Source organism: Gobio gobio, assembly GCF_949357685.1.
Source record: "Gobio gobio genome assembly, chromosome: 2".
NCBI classification, from domain to species: domain Eukaryota; kingdom Metazoa; phylum Chordata; class Actinopteri; order Cypriniformes; family Gobionidae; genus Gobio; species Gobio gobio.
Genome location: NC_137098.1, coordinates 67479737 through 67497352, shown reverse-complemented (window position 1 = coordinate 67497352; position 17616 = coordinate 67479737). Strand labels below are relative to the sequence as shown.

At 40.5% G+C, this 17616-nt stretch overlaps 2 protein-coding genes across 3 annotated transcripts in view; one reads left to right on the top strand and one right to left on the bottom strand.

Annotated features, from left to right (window-relative positions):
• The window catches only part of LOC307120608 (histone H3.2), a gene marked incomplete at its 3' end in the record, with an annotated part of 447270 nt that overhangs the window by 238685 nt on the left and 190969 nt on the right, over nucleotides 1-17616 (bottom strand). The window lies entirely within an intron of this gene.
• LOC307120113 (Fc receptor-like protein 5) overlaps nucleotides 1-17616 on the top strand; it is a 315523-nt gene that overhangs the window by 213366 nt on the left and 84541 nt on the right. Inside the window, exon 3 of one of the 2 annotated variants that reach the window (XM_079806983.1) lies at nucleotides 3700-3975. The exons of the other annotated variant lie outside the window; for it this stretch is intronic. Within the exon in view, the coding sequence (XP_079663109.1) occupies nucleotides 3700-3975 (276 nt within the window). The remainder of the gene's footprint in view (nucleotides 1-3699; nucleotides 3976-17616) is intronic. 2 annotated transcript variants of the gene reach the window in all.

Genomic DNA, 17616 nt, shown 5'->3' with positions numbered 1-17616 from the left:
ATGGAAATATGTATCAGGCCTGATCGGCATATTAACAATTGTTATACAGAGCGCACTGCAGTGCTAACGTTAAAGCGGCGCACACACTTTTGAAACCGGACACCGCTTGTTAGCAGCAGCAGCTCCGCTCCTTTTAATGCAGCTGCATTTAGCGCCTATATATGGTACAATAAGCTCTGGTTTACGGTTACATTATACAAATGTAACTTATAAGTATAGTTATACAGTTCTTAACGGTGTATGTATATATATTGTCACATGCCTGTCCTGTCTTGTGTGCACATGTGGGTTTTGTTAGTGTGGCCATGTGCCTCTGTCATTGTTTGATCCCTCCCCCTTGTTATCTGATTAGTGTTTGATTTCTTCCACCTGTTCCCTCCTGATTTCTTCCCCTTTATATAGTTCCCATGTGCTCATAGTCTTTGTGGTTACGTTGTCTTGTCTACGTGTTCCTTCCCTGTGATCCGCTCCCTGACCTCCCTTCCCTGTGATCCGCTCCCTGACTTTTTGGTTTGTTGTTTGGTTCTATTATGTTATGTTTTGTATTATATTATGTTTTCCCCCTTGTGGGTTTTTGTTTGTGTTTATGTTCATTTTTATATTAAATTCATTCTCATCCTGCACATGAGTCCTCACCTCAGTTTCCCTCAGCGTAACGTGACAGAACGTAACCACCATGCAGAGGACTCAGCAGGAAACGGTCCCACCACGTATGAACATTTTGGAGTGCTTTGCGTGGTGGGCTCGTCTCACTGAGGAGGCCGATAGACTCCGTGTTCCGGTGGATTTGGTGCCGGTGGTCTCTAAGCGGAGGAGGAGAAGGAAGGCTCCCTCCGTGACGGCTCCGGGGGTCCCTGTGCCGGTGGTCCCTGTTCCGGTGGTCCCTGTCCCGGTGGAGCGTGTCCCGGTGGATCGTGTCCCGGTGGATCGTGTGCCGGTGGTCCCTGTTCCGGTGGATCGTGTGCCGGTGGTCCCTGTTCCGGTGATCCCTGTTCCGGTGGTCCCTGTTCCGGTGGACTCGGTGCCAGTGGTCTCTAAGCGGAGGAGGAGAAGGAAGGCTCCCTCCGTGACGGCTCCGGGGGTCTCAGTTCCGGTGGTCCCTGTGCCGGTGGTCCCTGTGCCGGTGGTCCCTGTGCCGGTGGTCCCTGCTCCGGTGGTCCCTGCTCCGGTGGTCCCTGCTCCGGTGGTCCCTGCTCCGGTGGACCCTGCTCCGGTGGACCCTGCTCCGGTGGTCCCGAGTCCTGACACAGCCTGGAGGGCTGTGATGGGGTTCTTCATGGTGGCAGTCCTGCGTGCCTGGGAGGAGCACAGGGTTTCCCCTGGCGTGGTCCCAGTTCCGGTGGACCCTGCTCCGGTGGACCCTGCTCCGGTGGACCCTGCCCCGGTGGACCCTGCTCCGGTGGTCCCTGCTCCGGTGGTCCCGAGTCCTGACACAGCCTGGAGGGCTGTGATGGGGTTCTTCATGGCGGCAGTCCTGCGTGCCTGGGAGGAGCACAGGGTTTCCCCTGGCGTGGTCCCAGTTCCGGTGGACCCTGTTCCGGTGGACCCTGTTCCGGTGGACCCTGTTCCGGTGGACCCTGTTCCGGTGGTCCCTGCTCCGGTGATCCCTGCTCCGGTGGACCCTGCTCCGGTGGTCCCTGCTCCGGCGGTCCCTGCTCCGGCGGACCCAGCTCCGGTGGTCCCTGCTCCGGCGGTCCCAGTTCCGGTGGTCCCTGCTCCGGCGGTCCCAGTTCCGGTGGTCCCTGCTCCGGCGGACCCAGTTCCGGCGGTCCCTGCTCCGGCGGACCCAGCTCCGGCGGACCCAGCTCCGGCGGTCCCTGCTCCGGCGGACCCAGCTCCGGTGGACCCTAGGCCAGAGACCATCCCGGCAGTTCCTGCCGTGTCCGGGCCTCCCGAACTCTGCGGGCCGTCCTGGCCTCCCGAACTCTGCGGGCCGCCCCGGCGCCCTGCTCTTCCCGCGCCGCCCCGGCGCCCTGCTCTTCCTGCGCCGCCTGAACTCTGCTGGCCGCCTGAACTCTGCTGGCTACCCTGGCCGTCCCGGCCGCCTGAACTCTGCTGTCCGTCTGAACTCTGCTGGCCGCCTGAACTCTGCTGGCCACCCTGGCCGTCCCGGCCGCCTGAACTCTGCAGGCCGCCTGAACTTTTTGTGATCCCCGTCTCTCCCTTGTTTTCCCCTTCCTTTTCTGTTTCTCCCTTGTCTGTCCCTCCCGTCCCGCCCTGGTCAGTCCCTCCCGTCCCGCCCTGGTCAGTCCCTCCCGTCCCGCCCTGGTCAGTCCCTCCCGTCCCGCTCTGGTCCGTCCCTCCCGTGCCGCTCTGGTCCGTCCCTCCCGTGCCGCTCTGGTCCGTTCCTCCCGTGCCGCCCTGGTCAGTCCCTCCCGTGCCTCCCTGGTCAGTCCCTCCCGTGCCTCCCTGGTCAGTCCCTCCCGTCCCGCCCTGGTCCGTCCCGCCCTGGTCCGTCCCTCCCGTCCCGCCCTGGTCAGTCCCTTCCGTCCCGCCCTGGTCCGTTCCTCCCGTCCCGCCCTGGTCCGTTCCTCCCGTGCCGCCCTGGTCTGTCCCTCTTCATCTGTCCCTCCCGTCCCTCCCTGGTCTGTCTTTCTTGCCCCGCCCTCGGCTGATGGAGCGTCTGGTAGCCGCTCCGTAGAGAGGGGGTTATGTCACATGCCTGTCCTGTCTTGTGTGCACATGTGGGTTTTGTTAGTGTGGCCATGTGCCTCTGTCATTGTTTGATCCCTCCCCCTTGTTATCTGATTAGTGTTTGATTTCTTCCACCTGTTCCCTCCTGATTTCTTCCCCTTTATATAGTTCCCATGTGCTCATAGTCTTTGTGGTTACGTTGTCTTGTCTACGTGTTCCTTCCCTGTGATCCGCTCCCTGACCTCCCTTCCCTGTGATCCGCTCCCTGACTTTTTGGTTTGTTGTTTGGTTCTATTATGTTATGTTTTGTATTATATTATGTTTTCCCCCTTGTGGGTTTTTGTTTGTGTTTATGTTCATTTTTATATTAAATTCATTCTCATCCTGCACATGAGTCCTCACCTCAGTTTCCCTCAGCGTAACGTGACATATATTTACCATCCTTATTTGTTCTCTCACAGAAACCACATTTATGTACATATCCACGCAAACCTGTTTATGCCTTGCAATTGGATGACTGAATAAACATTACTATCATCAAAGTTCACTCTGGATTAGCTGCAGTTCTTTCTAGCCGAATAATTAGGCCAGTTGAGTTCCAACCATCCCACTGCGCACAGAATATCCCACAGGCACCGTGTCGAATGTGGACGAGGTCGAACTGGAAGCCATGTTAATCTTGGACTAAATCGGCCACCGTAGGAGTTGAAACGAAATCGGAATTGAGAGGAACAGAAACTAAAATTCACTGGATGGTCATATACCTTTTCACCACTAGATGGGGGAAAATATCACACAGTGTAGCTTTAAAGCATCCTGACTGTAAACAGCGCCATCTACTGGTCAGAACAGGCAGATCAATAACACAAAGGACAGGCAGACTGGATAAATATATCACATTCGTTTAGTTCTTACCTACACTTACATACAATATTGATGTAATCATTACAATTCACAAGCAAACTATATTTTTAATTTATAGTGTTTTCCTCATGAAGAAGTTTTGAGTTCCTGACAGTGATCTCGACACTGCAATGCTTTTCAATATTTGCTTCTGTTTCTCAGTGAAACCTTTAGTGAAGGTGAAGCCGGATCAGCCTGTGTTCAGTGGAGAGAGAGTCACTCTCACATGTGACATACAGAGAAGAGGAAACACTCAGTGGAGATACAGATGGTTTAGAGATGGACAACCTGCCTATACAACATCAACAGCAGAGCTCAGTTTCATAGCTGCTGTGTCTCTCAGTGTTAAATACACCTGTAGTGGAGAGAGATCAGACTCACAGAGATCAGACTCACAGAGATCAGACATCAGTGATGCTGTTACACTGACTGTATCAGGTGAGTCTTCATATTCACATCTGTCTAATGATCATCTAAATCCATATTTCAACACTTATCAACCACATCTGTTGTTAGAAGAGACTGAAGAAATTCACTTTTAGTCATTATTCAGTCACTGCACGTCTTGTGTGTGTTTTGTGGAGGTTCTGGTTTATTATAAACTCATGTAAATTGTGACTTTCCATCTTTGATATTCACTTTAGTCACTGTCACTATAGTTACAGGAGATATTCACGACTCCAAACATTTTTAAGCCTTTTATTCAAGATTTATGCATTTCAATTAATAGTAAAAGTCCATCAAATTGAAGTGAATAATCTATAAACCTAATGAATAAACTTACATTTAACTTAATTAATTAATTTAATTTAAAATTCTTGATTAAAAGGCTTTATTTGTGTTGAGTGTGTCATGAGAATAGAAAAGGCCTTGAGCGATTGAGTTCAGTCCAGATGAGTTTTGTGCTGAAGTCAGAGAGAATGATGAATTACAGATGATCAGTGTTGAGTCAAAACCACAAACCCAGACCAAGACCAGAGTGTGTTCCCAGATAACACACGTTTGCTTTTCTTTCTTTTTGTGAAGGTTAGTTTGATGTGAAATATTATTTTAGTTTTTTGATTGCTTTGGCACAATTTTCACAAGCAATTGGTTCATTTTCAAAACTCTTAGTGCTAATATCACAACAGATCATCAGAAGTGCACTTTTCTCAAACATTTCAGCATATTTTCAGTTGTGTTTGTACAATACCAAAAAACCACAAAATATCCGTTTCAAAAACAAGTGTTTCATATAAATGTTTGATTCTCAGTAACTGCCTTTCATAAAGCTCTTACTGTCAAACTTTTGATTTGATCTCTTCTCGTTCAGTTTAATACATTTGTCTATTATTTAATCCACTGATCTTAATGGTTGATCAATCAATCATTTGGTACATCTATAGATTTATTGATTCTAGGCATAGTTTCTATAGAACTTGCAGGATACATTTTTTTAACGACTATATTTTAATTTGTATGCAGACGACACCCAAATCTATTTAGCCCTAAAACATAATGACAAGCAAGGCTTAGAAACGTTGCTTGTATGCTTAGCTGATGTACAATCTTGGATGTCTCTGAATTTTTTGCTCTTAAATGAGAGTAAGACTGAAGCAATTGTCTTTGGGCCCTCAGTGGGAAAAGGAAATCCAAATATAAATTGTGGTAAACTAAACTCCTATATCAAACCAACTGTCAAAAATTTGGGAGTTGTTCTTGATTTGTCCCTTAAATTTGACAAACATATAAATTTGTGAGTAAAGTCATGTTTTTTCCATCTTAAACTTCTGTCTAAAGTTAGAACTTTTCTATCTTTTAAAGACCTCGAAAGAGTCATACATGCTTTTGTTTTATCTCACTTGGATTACTGTAACTCTTTGTATATAGGATTACCCCAATCCTCTATTTTAAGGCTTCAGATGGTCCAAAATGCAGCAGCCAGGTTTTTAACAGGGTTCGTAAACGAGAACACATTACTCCGATATTAGCGTCTCTTAGCTGGTTGCCAGTGCATTATAGAGTTGAATTTAAAATGTTGTTGTTTGTTTTTAACCCTTAATCGTCCCTTGGGGTCCAGCTGACCCCACTGGACTTTTCCTCCATTTTTAAAAAGTGTTCCCTTCATCTCAGGGCCATGAGACTCTGTGACTTTTGCTAAATAATCTATCTAAACATGCACAAAAAATCTGGGCTTGATTTGGTTGTTCTAAAGGTCTGAAAATGTCCACATTTATATCAAGGTCTGGTCCTAGAGCATAAACACAAAGTAGAACGAACTTTCTATCTCATACACACACACACGTACACACACACACAAACACACACGTGTGTGACTGCAACAGAGAGTATTTTTATTGAAATTGGCAAATAAAATCAACAAAACTGGCATAAATCTGAAAGATTTTCATACATAAATGAAGTACTAATACTAGAGCACAAATGCAATATGGAACAAGCATGTTCACACACACACACACACACACACACACACACACACACACACACACACACACACACACACACACACACACACACACACACACACACACACACACACACACACACACACAAACACACACATGTGTGTGACTGCAACAGAGAGCATTTTTATAGAAACTGGCAAATAAAATCAACAAAACTGGCATAAATCTGAAAAAATTACATACATAAATGAAGGACAAATACTAGAGCACAAATGCAACATGGAAAAATCATGAGAAAGAGAGGGAAAAGGGCAAATAAAAGAAAGATGAAAGGCAGCTTAACTTTTGCATAACTTCCCTATGGACCTCTAGTGGATAATGTGGTCATTGCACTCTCTTTCTCTTTAACTATAATTCCTAAAGTTTTTCCACAAACCTACAGATGGCGGTATTCTATCCCTAACACATAGAGCAATGTCCAAAAACTATTTATATTTAGATTTATTTAAGATCATCATTCAAGTGATTTTTTTCATAAAAAAATATTTTTTAATGAGCCAATTTATGTTAAGTATTTGTGTAGTAAATAGGTAAAAAACTACCAAATACCCACAAAAACACAGCATAAATGTATAGTTGAGAAGTAAATAAAAAAAATGATATATAGTTTTCCATGTAAAAAAAATATATTTCCTTATGCAATCGCTCTGTAAAAGTTTGGGGTCTATCTGACCTCAAGGGACTCAAACGTAAACCCTACTGACGATTAAGGGTTAAGTCGTTAAATGGTCTGGCACCTTCCTATTTGTCAGATCTTTTAAATGTAAATAAGTCAGTAAGATGTTTGCGATCCTCAGACATTATTACACTGTCATATCCTAGAACAAGATTGAAGTTGCGAGGTGACCATGCGTTTTCAGTGGCCGGTCTCAGGATATGGAATAGACTTCCATTATCTGTGAGGTCTGCATCGTCAATATATGAATTTAAATCAAAGTTACAGTCTTATCTTTTTAATCTAGCATTCCATTCATTATAACGTATGGTTTCTTTTTAACTCAAACTTAGTGATGTAATTTTTTATTTTCTTTCTTTATTTTTTATTTTTTTTAATTATTACTGTTCTTTGTACAGCACAGTGGTCAAATTTTGTTGTGTTTATTTGTGCTTTATAAATAAATAAATGAAATGAATGACTGTGTGTGTGTGTGTGCGTGTGTGTGTGTGATGGGTAGGTTTAGGGGCAGGGGCAGTGTGTGGGGATAGAATGTACGGTTTGTATGGTATAAAAACCACTACGCCTACACTCTAAAAAAAAAAAGGTTCTAGATGGCACCAAAAATGGTTCTTGGCTCGTAATCATAGGGGAACCTTTTTTAGTGCTATATAGCACCAATTTTGGTGCTTCAGTGGTTCTTCAGCGGTTCTTCAGCGGTTCTTCAGCGGTTCTTTGACTAAGGTGCTATATAGCACCGCTGAAGAACCGCTGAAGAACCGCTGAAGCACCAAAATTGGTGCTATATAGCACTAAAAAAGGTTCCCCTATGATTACGAGCCTTTTTTTTTAGAGTGTATGGAATGTCCCCACATTTCACAAAAACCCCTGTGTGTGTGTGTGTGTGAGTGTGTGTGTGTGATAGAGAGATTTACAATTTGTGAACATCGAGCAGAAAAGAGTATAAGGAGGAAACAGTGGATGACGGGGTAACATCAGATTGAGATTCATCAGATGAAGGGAGACAGATGGCATCAAATACAGTGTTTTACATTACAGTGCCATGTGATGATATAAACAGATTAATATATTACTGTAACTCACTCTTCATCTGTAAAGGTCAATACAGTACAGATTCAGTCTCTGACACGAGAACATTTACTGGATCCGCAAACTCTGTTCTAGCTCAAAACCATTTCATAACTTCATCACACCTTTTGATAACACACTAGATATTACAAACATTATGCATCTTATTTTTCATAAGTTAGCTAATGTAAGTGTATTTTCTGATGTGCCATCTGTAGCCTGTATTACAGTTTTTCTTGATTGCTTTGATGCTGTTGTCGACTCAAACTCCACATTTTCCAAACGGTTAACACACACAGGCCTAAACAGTGGCACTCATGGTCAAAATCACACATTTTGTTTGCAAAAGGCTGTAACCGCGCCAAAACATTTAAAATATACAACAAAAGCATATTTGCCTTCAAAAAACACAACTTGCAAACAAGTATTATGGGGCCCTAAGCAGAATTTTATTTGGGGCTCCTCGGGGCCACCAATACGATTGACTATTGTTCATTCTTGATAATGCGCACACCCAGTATCAATGTTAGTAGTTGTAGCTGTGTTGCTTACATCATGTCTGGCTGTCATGTTTTTACTCTTTACGGTTTTTAACCCTCTGGGGTTCTTCATTTATGGGTCACACTCAGGACCTTCGGGTCAAAAATGACCCAGAGGGCGGGATTAAGATAAAAAAACATTTGAGTAAAATCAATGAAATATATTTTTGTTCAACAATATTTTTTAATTTTATTTTTTGGTGTTTTGAGATAATTTTATGATTTATAATTAATATTTATGCAATAATTATGACCAATTTTTTCCCATTGAATATAATAAAAAATTTATATATTTTTTTTTTTTAAATAATTTTTTATTATTATTATTAAAGCTGTATTTCATTTTAGAGTCAAGCCTAGGCCTCATGAAAACTATTTTTTAAATGAGATCGGTGCCATCTGGTGGACACATTGAGCATTTTTATCACACAATAGCACATTTTTACCACCATAGTGGATCTTGCGTTTTATAAATAAATGTTAGAAATCGTAGCTTCATCGGAATGGTCCGAATCATGGTGACTTTACTGGTACTTGGTAAACCCAAAAAAATTGGGGACAGGATTTCAAAAGTCTAAGTGGTCGTAAAAAAAATATATAGTCACATTCAGGACCTTCGGGTCAAAAATTACCCCCATAGGAAATGAATGGGGCCAATCCAGTATCAGTATTGGGACTGATACCAGTGTAATTCACGTATCGGATTTTCCCAATCCAACCTGCGGAGAGTGACCATGTCTGTGCTTTAACGTTGTCTGCTGAAATGACTCCAAAAGTGATTCCCGCCGGCTTGTCTGCTATCTGGCTGCAAACTATGGAATGGATTTCCTGAACGGAGACGCGGCTCAATGAGACACAGATTATGAGACACGCCTCGCTCAGGAAATCCATTCCGCAGTTTGCAGCCAGATAGCAGGATAGCATTGAGCAGTGGCTAGCCAACATGTCAGCTGTGTGGAAATACTTCACACTGGAAACACCGCAGAGCAAGACAATGTTGGCAAAACCGTAATTCAGAGAGGTGGAAGCTCCCTCGCGTCGTACAACACAACGAACGCAATCAAACATTGTTCAGACAGGACTAGGGTTACATTTAAGAGATAATAATCAGGGCTTGACCTTAACAATCGTCATCTGCGTGTGTATTTCAGCTGTGGCGTGCAACACTCACACTAGCCACTTTGAACTTAGATTGCTTTTGAGAAGACCATAATGTTATAATCGCGTTGCGCATTATAACCAATCACACGTGTTTCTATTGAGTTTATGGATATAATAATCAGAGGCGTTCAGATTAGCAGAGTTTTGTTCAGAGTGCGCCGCTCTCACTCACTGACATCTGCACTCAAAGCAGAGATGTGTGTGCGATGTACGCAGGAGATTCATTCATCATACAGTGATCGACAGTTTTTGTTCTATTTCAGCAGCGAAAATAGTTTAAAACAAACACAGCAGAACCGCAGCACATCTGATACGACTGGCATAACGCTTGTTTGACGTTCTCGAATTTAGGGACCATCTCTTAAGTTACATAACACATTGATATACACATTTCTAACTTAAATGGCATTTGAAGAGAATGACTTAGTCATAAAACGGACTGTAAAGTGTTCATCTAGGTGTCAGGTATGATGTACACCTTTTGGATTTTTGATATTTAATAAAATAAACTGTCAAATCATATGAAAATATATGCTTTTTTTCACTGGAATACTGTATGGGCTCTTACACAAAATATGCTAGATTTAAATGAGTCATAGCTGATAGAACATTGATGATATTGCTTGAGAATATATTTACAGAGATAATATTAGAGATTAGAGATTATAGATATAATATTAGAGATTTATGCATTATGCATTGCCATTGACGACAGCCATTATAAGGAAGGAAATCCCACAGAATCTAACTTTAAAAAGTGCTTAGAGCTGCTTGATTTATTTGTTGTTTGTTGATTTTTAAATATAAATTGATAACCGTGATAATTTGGGTCAATATTATCGTGATGTGAAATTTCCATACCGTTTCATCCCTAATACGTACATATCATACTTGTCTTTTGAGAGGAGTTTATTTCAGCATCATATAAAATCAACAATAATGATAATAATAGTAATAATATTAATACAGCTCTGCTATCGGAATAGTATCGATATCGGCCGATATCAAATTCAGGTATCGGGATCGGATTGGAAGTGAAAAAATGTGGATCGGTGTATCCGTAGTTGTGGTAGAAGAATATGTATCACCACAGAACCAAGACCAGTGTAATGTATTACTGTCACAGAATGACACCATGAACTGGAGAAAATCCCTCTGGAAACCCTTGATCAAATGCCTTACTCAAGGACACAATAGTGATGGTTAGTTCACTCACTGCAGGGTTTACACCAGCAACATTCCCATTAACAACCAGCGTTTAGCACTGAAGGTCTTTCTGAACAGTCAGTTTATTCACTGAGAGAGTTTGAGTCACTTTGTGTTTCTGTGTTTCTTCTCAGCTTTACCCACATCTACAGTGACTGTGACTCCAGACAGATCTGTGTTCACTGGAGAGACAGTCAATCTGAAGTGTGAGATAAAGTCTGATCACAGTGACTGGAGATATGAGTGGAATAAAGACAGTGTAAAGTTACAGACGTCAGAGCGTTACACTGTAAACAGAGACACTCTCACTATCAGAGGAGCTGCTGAGTCTGATCAGGGTCAGTTCACGTGTAGAGGACAGAGAGATAGAAGACCAAACTCAATTTGGTGTTATATCACAGGTAAATGTACAGTAGGACGGCATTGTTTGTGATTGACTGTACTTTACTGAACAGAAAAAAAGAGCGTGAATATCTCTATTAGCTGTAAAGTTCACTGCGGGCCGCATTAAACCACATGTAAGAGTGAACTAAAACTTCATTGTAATTTTATACATATTTAATTCATTAACATTATTTGTATTGTTTTACCTTCATTCATTAAAACGCGTTCTATCATTATTGTGGCGGGGTATCACCTCCAGCAACTTTAGTTCATTTCAGTTCTGCAGACGGACAATTATGGACAATGATTCCGGTAAGAGAATCAGGCACAGGAGAAGGAAATCCTCTTCAAACTTCTCTTTAATAGCATTTGTCAGGCAGTCAGTGATATCCATTTACAATATTACGATGGTATGAAGTTATGGAAAGTTATGTTGTGGTCTGTAAACAACTAATAAACAATAGGAATACAATATATCTGGGGCCCGTTTCAGAAAGGAGGTTAAGTGGAAACTCTGAGTATGTTAACCCTGAAATTAGGTAAACTCTGGGTTTTCTGTTTCAGAATGGGAGGTATGTCAAACCCGAGAAAGCAGGGTAAGTCAAGCGCGTTTCTAAAAGAGAGGTAACTGATACTCAGAGTCAGTTACCAGGGTCACTTACTGTGAACTTAACCTGGTCAGGAGCAGGTTTTCTTCGGTAAACCCAGAGTTTCTTTCAGTCTCCTCCCCCTTTTTAAAGCGCCAACAGTGTTTAAATACTTAATTCATTCATTCAAACGCCACAAACGCTTTTCTTACTGAATATTTTGGTCATATTTCATGTACACATATCAAAAAATTATAAATTTGATCTAAATCTATAAAGTAAGCAAAGTTTACTTAAAACAAATTAAATTATCAGCCACTTGACAAAAATACATAGTAAGAATAGCATTTTTGCAGTGCAGGAACATTCATTCATTGCTCATATTTCATCATGAGGACACTGTCAAAGTGACACAAATGGCATGTCCTTTTATACAGGATCCTGACGTTCACTTGATAAACCTCTAGAAGGAACATAATAATTAGAATTTCCTTTAGGATTTCCAGTGGTTGGACGCATTGATGACACTCATATTCCCATCATCACACTTTCTGAAAACGGATTATTGTGTGGGATTGAAGGACCACCACAGCTGTTAAATACATTTATTTACATTTTTTATGGTCATCTTTATTTCCTACAAATACTTTATTCTTTTTCCTGTTGGGTGTTAATATTCTTCCTCCATCTCCTCTTCATCTGTCAGTGGTGCTGGTGTTTGGCTGGTCTGAGTAAAAGTCAACTGTTTAATGTCATTACCCTAATTAATAAATGTAACAGGTGTGATCAGAGAACATTTCATTATGTGAAAAGAGCATAGACCCTTTTCACATTTCTGGGTTTTCCGAAGCTGAAGTCGTCATAGTCGGGTTAACTTTTATAGCGGTGAATGAGAGAATACATTAAATATATATTTTTTGTGTCCCCATTTGCTCAAATAGCAAAAGAAAAACTCCACAATAGTGATTTCACAACTTTCAAAAAGAGGGAAAAAATAGAGTGAGTTTGATAACGGAAGTGGAAAGAGAGAAATATAAATGCAGTAGTGGTAACTTGTTTTTTGTAATTTGATGCAAAAGTAATATAATACAAAGTATTAGTTATAAATGTACATACATTAAAACAAAATATATACAAAAAACGTTGAAGGATTTATGATATTGATGACTGTTAAAACACGTCATCACAGTGAAAAGGGTCTATGTGGGAAAAGATGCTGCACATTGGACACTGAATGATGTTTATTTAAAATGTAAAACCCGTGAACATTTTATGCTTAAAGCTTTACCTGATTGAATTATGTTTTTATTTTTAATTTTTTGCTGCTGCCACATTCTTTTTTTGCCTTTTGGATACCATGAAAATTAAACTTAATTAAAATAATTAAGAATTAAACTTACATATTGACCCGGAAGTATGGGAACGTCTTTTTGTTGGGTGCTGTTGCCATGGTGAATCGTAATTTCGGAGCTCCATTGATCATGGCTTTTCATAGTTGGGGTGCAAGTGCTTAACCCAGAGGCTGTGTTCGAAATCGCCCCCTATACCCTTAAATAGGGCACTATTTGAGTGAACATCCATTTGTAGTGGTGTCCGAAACAATAGTGAACGTTTTTGAGTGCACTCATTCAATCCCACAATGCACCGCAATAACGAGTGTACAGTAGATGTACTCACTGGAGAATATGCTTGTTCGATGCCCGATCGGCGTATGACAGCAAAGTCCCGCAAGAGCATTTCGAGAGCAAACGAGAAACAACTCCTTATGCTTTTGAATCGTTCTCTCACTCAACCAGACGGTGTACTCTCAACGCACTGTGACTTTGTACTTTCACCTGAAGTGGAGGAGGGTGGATTGTCTGTAACAGACACAAACCCGGAGCCTTATCAATGCGAGCCGCTGCTCAAACTGCGTTAACTCCCGATGCCGACGATGCTAGTGAAGCAGCCGCGCAAGAGAACTGACCTAATCTATCTGCGTCCGCGGCAACCACTTGTGTCAGGGTTTGAAAGCGCGTCGCCTGTATGAAAATTATCTGTACACATGACGCGCGGCAATAATATCGCAAGAAAAGCCTGACGTGTAGTGACAACTGCATTATTTAACCGTATTTTCTTCAATACAATGTTAAAGCAAGTGTCAAGTGAGTTTCATTCATAATGTTTCCACTTCATGTAACATGACAGTTCATACTGGAGTGAAGCCGTTCTCATCGTGTGATTGGGGGAAACATTTCTGAGGGCGTGGTGAGCTCGTGTTAGGGGCGCGGATAGTGAGCCGTTGGAGGTACCATCCTACGTCACGATGTACCGCAACGTCCAATAGGAAAATTCAACTGCAGTAGCCACCGTTCAACCTTAAGAGGGCAGCACTTTGGCGGTTTTACACCATATTTTATAGAATTAAAACACTTTATACTCAAATGTCCAAACATTTACTCGAATCAATGAACAGCATTAATAAAGCCCCAGTATTACAGATCATTAACTAAAAAAAGTTGGTTTAGGGTTTAGTTACCCTTTAACTTCGCCCTGTACCCTCATTCTCCATTACTCCACTACTCCAAAAACGAGCCAACAAGCTTAAAGTTAACCCTATAACTCTTTACTTGTGTGGCACTGAACTTACTTGGAAAGGGGAATAATAAAGTAACTAATAAGCATTTAATTAAAAAAAATATATTTAATATTTGTATATAGTATAATATATATATATATATATATATATATATATATATATATATATATATATATATATATATATATATATATATATATATATATATATATATATATATAGTATAGTAGGTCTATATATTTCATACTTTATAGTAGGCTACTATTTATATTATGGGCGTCAGAAGCAAAAAAATGTTGGTGGGTCCTTTAACAGAAACATTTTACTGGAGTAGACGCAATTTACAAAAAATATATTGAAATATATCGGCTTGTTTAAACGTCTGGTTAAGGAAGACACACCTACGGAATATACAATCTTCATCAGCAGCAATAGTTTAGGGGTAAGGTGCATGGCCTTAAGATTTGATGCAAATTGATCAGAGGTTCGAATCTGCCTTTTGCCAAACTCGCACTGATAATTTTTTCCATCACATATCAGATCGGAAAGGCATTTATTTTCAATGAATATAAAGAAAATATTAGAAAAGTGAAAATAAAGTTTCTAACGCGTTTAATCAGTGTTTATCAGGGTATGTAAACAGACGTGCTCAATTAGAGACGATACAAGTGAGTGGGCCCGAAATCATTGGTCTTAAAAAGTGTGTGAGTCGATGCCATCTCCTGGCGAAACACGGGAATTCATTCAATGCACGGCTGATTAAAAACATCATTAATTATTAGATTAAACAGAATAGGACTGCTAACATTTCCTTGAGATGTTCCATTCCAGTCAATTCAGACCCCACCCTAACTTGTATAGTTATTTTAAACAAGAAATTATTGATCCAATTATACATTCTTCCTTTTATTTCCATTCTTTCTAATTTTATTAGAAAGTCCCTCTTTCCCCATCATGTCGTAAGCTTTTTCAACATCGAATGCTCCTACTAACACTTCCTTGCAGAGCCGATCAGCCCTATACGTTCACTACGCAAGCTGCGTAGGGCCCCGCAAAATACTCAAGGCCCCGCCTCCTCCTCGTGTCATAGCGCGTCACGTCACCGTCAATTAATGTTTACAACATCCATGACAACATGAAGCGAAACTATCCTTCTGGTCATGAAAAGAGGAAAAAAAAAAAACCATGAAAGTGAACTGCGGGAACAACAATCAGGTAAACTTGTCTTCTCTCTAAGGCAGTGCATCTCTTGCATCACTTTGTGCCTGACAAAAGTGAGAGTAAAATACAATTATTTATTACGTTTGTTTTTGATAAACGACAAAGTGCAACGGTGTTTGTTTACTGCAGCTCGGAAAAGATAACCGCGTCGCGTGTGTTATCATGTGTTCATTCATATGCACGAAATGAAATGCACATTTTTCAAGCAGAAATATATGTGGAGACCAGACAGACTGTACAATATATGGGCGTGAATGATGGCACTCCTCATCAAAAGTGCAAATTATACATACATAGCCTACTTTTAAAACAAGACACTGATTATCTAGTCTCAGTCAATGTGTAGTTAAAAACTCTATACAACTGCACTGCACTAATTATGCAAGATGGAAAGCAATGTATTGATAATTTGACAGTGATTGACTTGATTTATAGGCTATATTGAATTTAAAATGTTGATTAGCTGGACATACTGGTCAATGTGTGGATGCACATCCCTCAGTTAATAATAACCATAAATCAAGAATTGCTTCACCATATGTATTACAAAAATAAAAAAAAACTTTAACATGCTATGGCAAGCCATTTTAGCTTTTATTCATTCACAGTTTATGCATTTTTGATATCAAGCATTACATTTTTTTACTATTTGCAATGTGAATTCTTGATTATTTTTACTAATAGTTAGTCAATAATAGCTAATACTAATAATATTAAATAAAATAGACTGGTGTTGCCCATACTGATGCCGAAAATGCCCAGGCTGTAGAGAGAACCTAAGTTAATCCCAAAAGCCAAAGCTCAGAGTTATAATTTATTATTTTCTTCTTATTTATGTTTACGTTAATATTCACTTACTTAATAATATTCACTTGTTATCTTAATATTCTATAGGAAATACTCTATTCAATAAATATTGTTTGTTTGAACCTCATTCTGTATTGCGACTGTTTTGTTTAAAGGAGGGAGGATTGTATTGGGATCACTGAAGTGTCAGGTGTGACTGTGTGGCAATGGCAAATGGTTTACATAGCTCACGGCGTCACGGGTCAGTTAGAGGGCCCCTTAGCAGAATTTTGCTTAGGGCCCCAGGGAGGTCAGGATCGGCACTGCTTCCTTGTTTACTTGTGCCTTTCTTATTTCAGCTTCCAAACAGAGCACAGAGTCCATTGGGTTTCGCCCTTTGCCATGGTGAAAAAAAATGTTTTCTTCTCAATGATATACACCAATCTGTTCATTACCATACGTTCCATTATTGTGCAAAGGTTTGAAGTTAATGCAATGGGCCTGTAATTATTTGGTTGTGTATGCTCCTCGCCTGGCTTTGCGATTGGCACTATAACACCATGCTTCCAGTCAGCTGGTCACTTCCCTGACTCCCACTTCTTATTAAAGAGACTTAAAATGATCCTTAATGATGTCTCTGATATATGATTTACCATCTCATGACAAATATCATCTCTTCCTGGTGAAGTTTGTTTAACCCTGGCAAGCGCTTTAAACTCTGAAACTAAAGTACATCCAGATGGTCCTTTTCCTTCCAATAGTCGAGGGTTCTTCCTCAGGATATGTTCCCTATACCTCCTCATTTCATCTGACAAATTTGAACTACTATGCACTTTAGTAAATGTTTCTGCTAGTACCTCCGCTTTTTCGCTGTCTGATACTACTTGTTTATCATTATATACTAAGACAGGAAGGCTACTATTTCTTTGCTTTCCTCCCATTTTCTTTATCATACTCCAAACTTAAATGAATTTCAATATCTTCCCCAATATTATTGCAAAATTCCCATCAATAATTTCTCTTAGATGTCCGTATTACTCTCCTCACTATGGCCTGTGCTTTTTTATAGTTAATAAAATCATTAAAATAAATCTTCTTACTCTCTTAAGTGCTTTATTCCTTTTACTAATTGCCTCACTACACTCCTCATTCCACCATGGGACGGCATTCTTCCTGATACCAGCCTTCTTCTTACCTATTACTTCTACTGTTATGACATAACTCCTTAAATTTGTCCCAATTGGCTTATTTAAATTTCCACCTTGGCATTCTTTCCACCATAATTTGTGCTATATCTAAACTGATTGTACTGCTGATAGGGAAATTATCACTACCAACTGAACTTTGATTTAATACTTTCCAATCACATTTTCCAGCTAAACATTCAGAGACTAGAGTTAAATCTAGC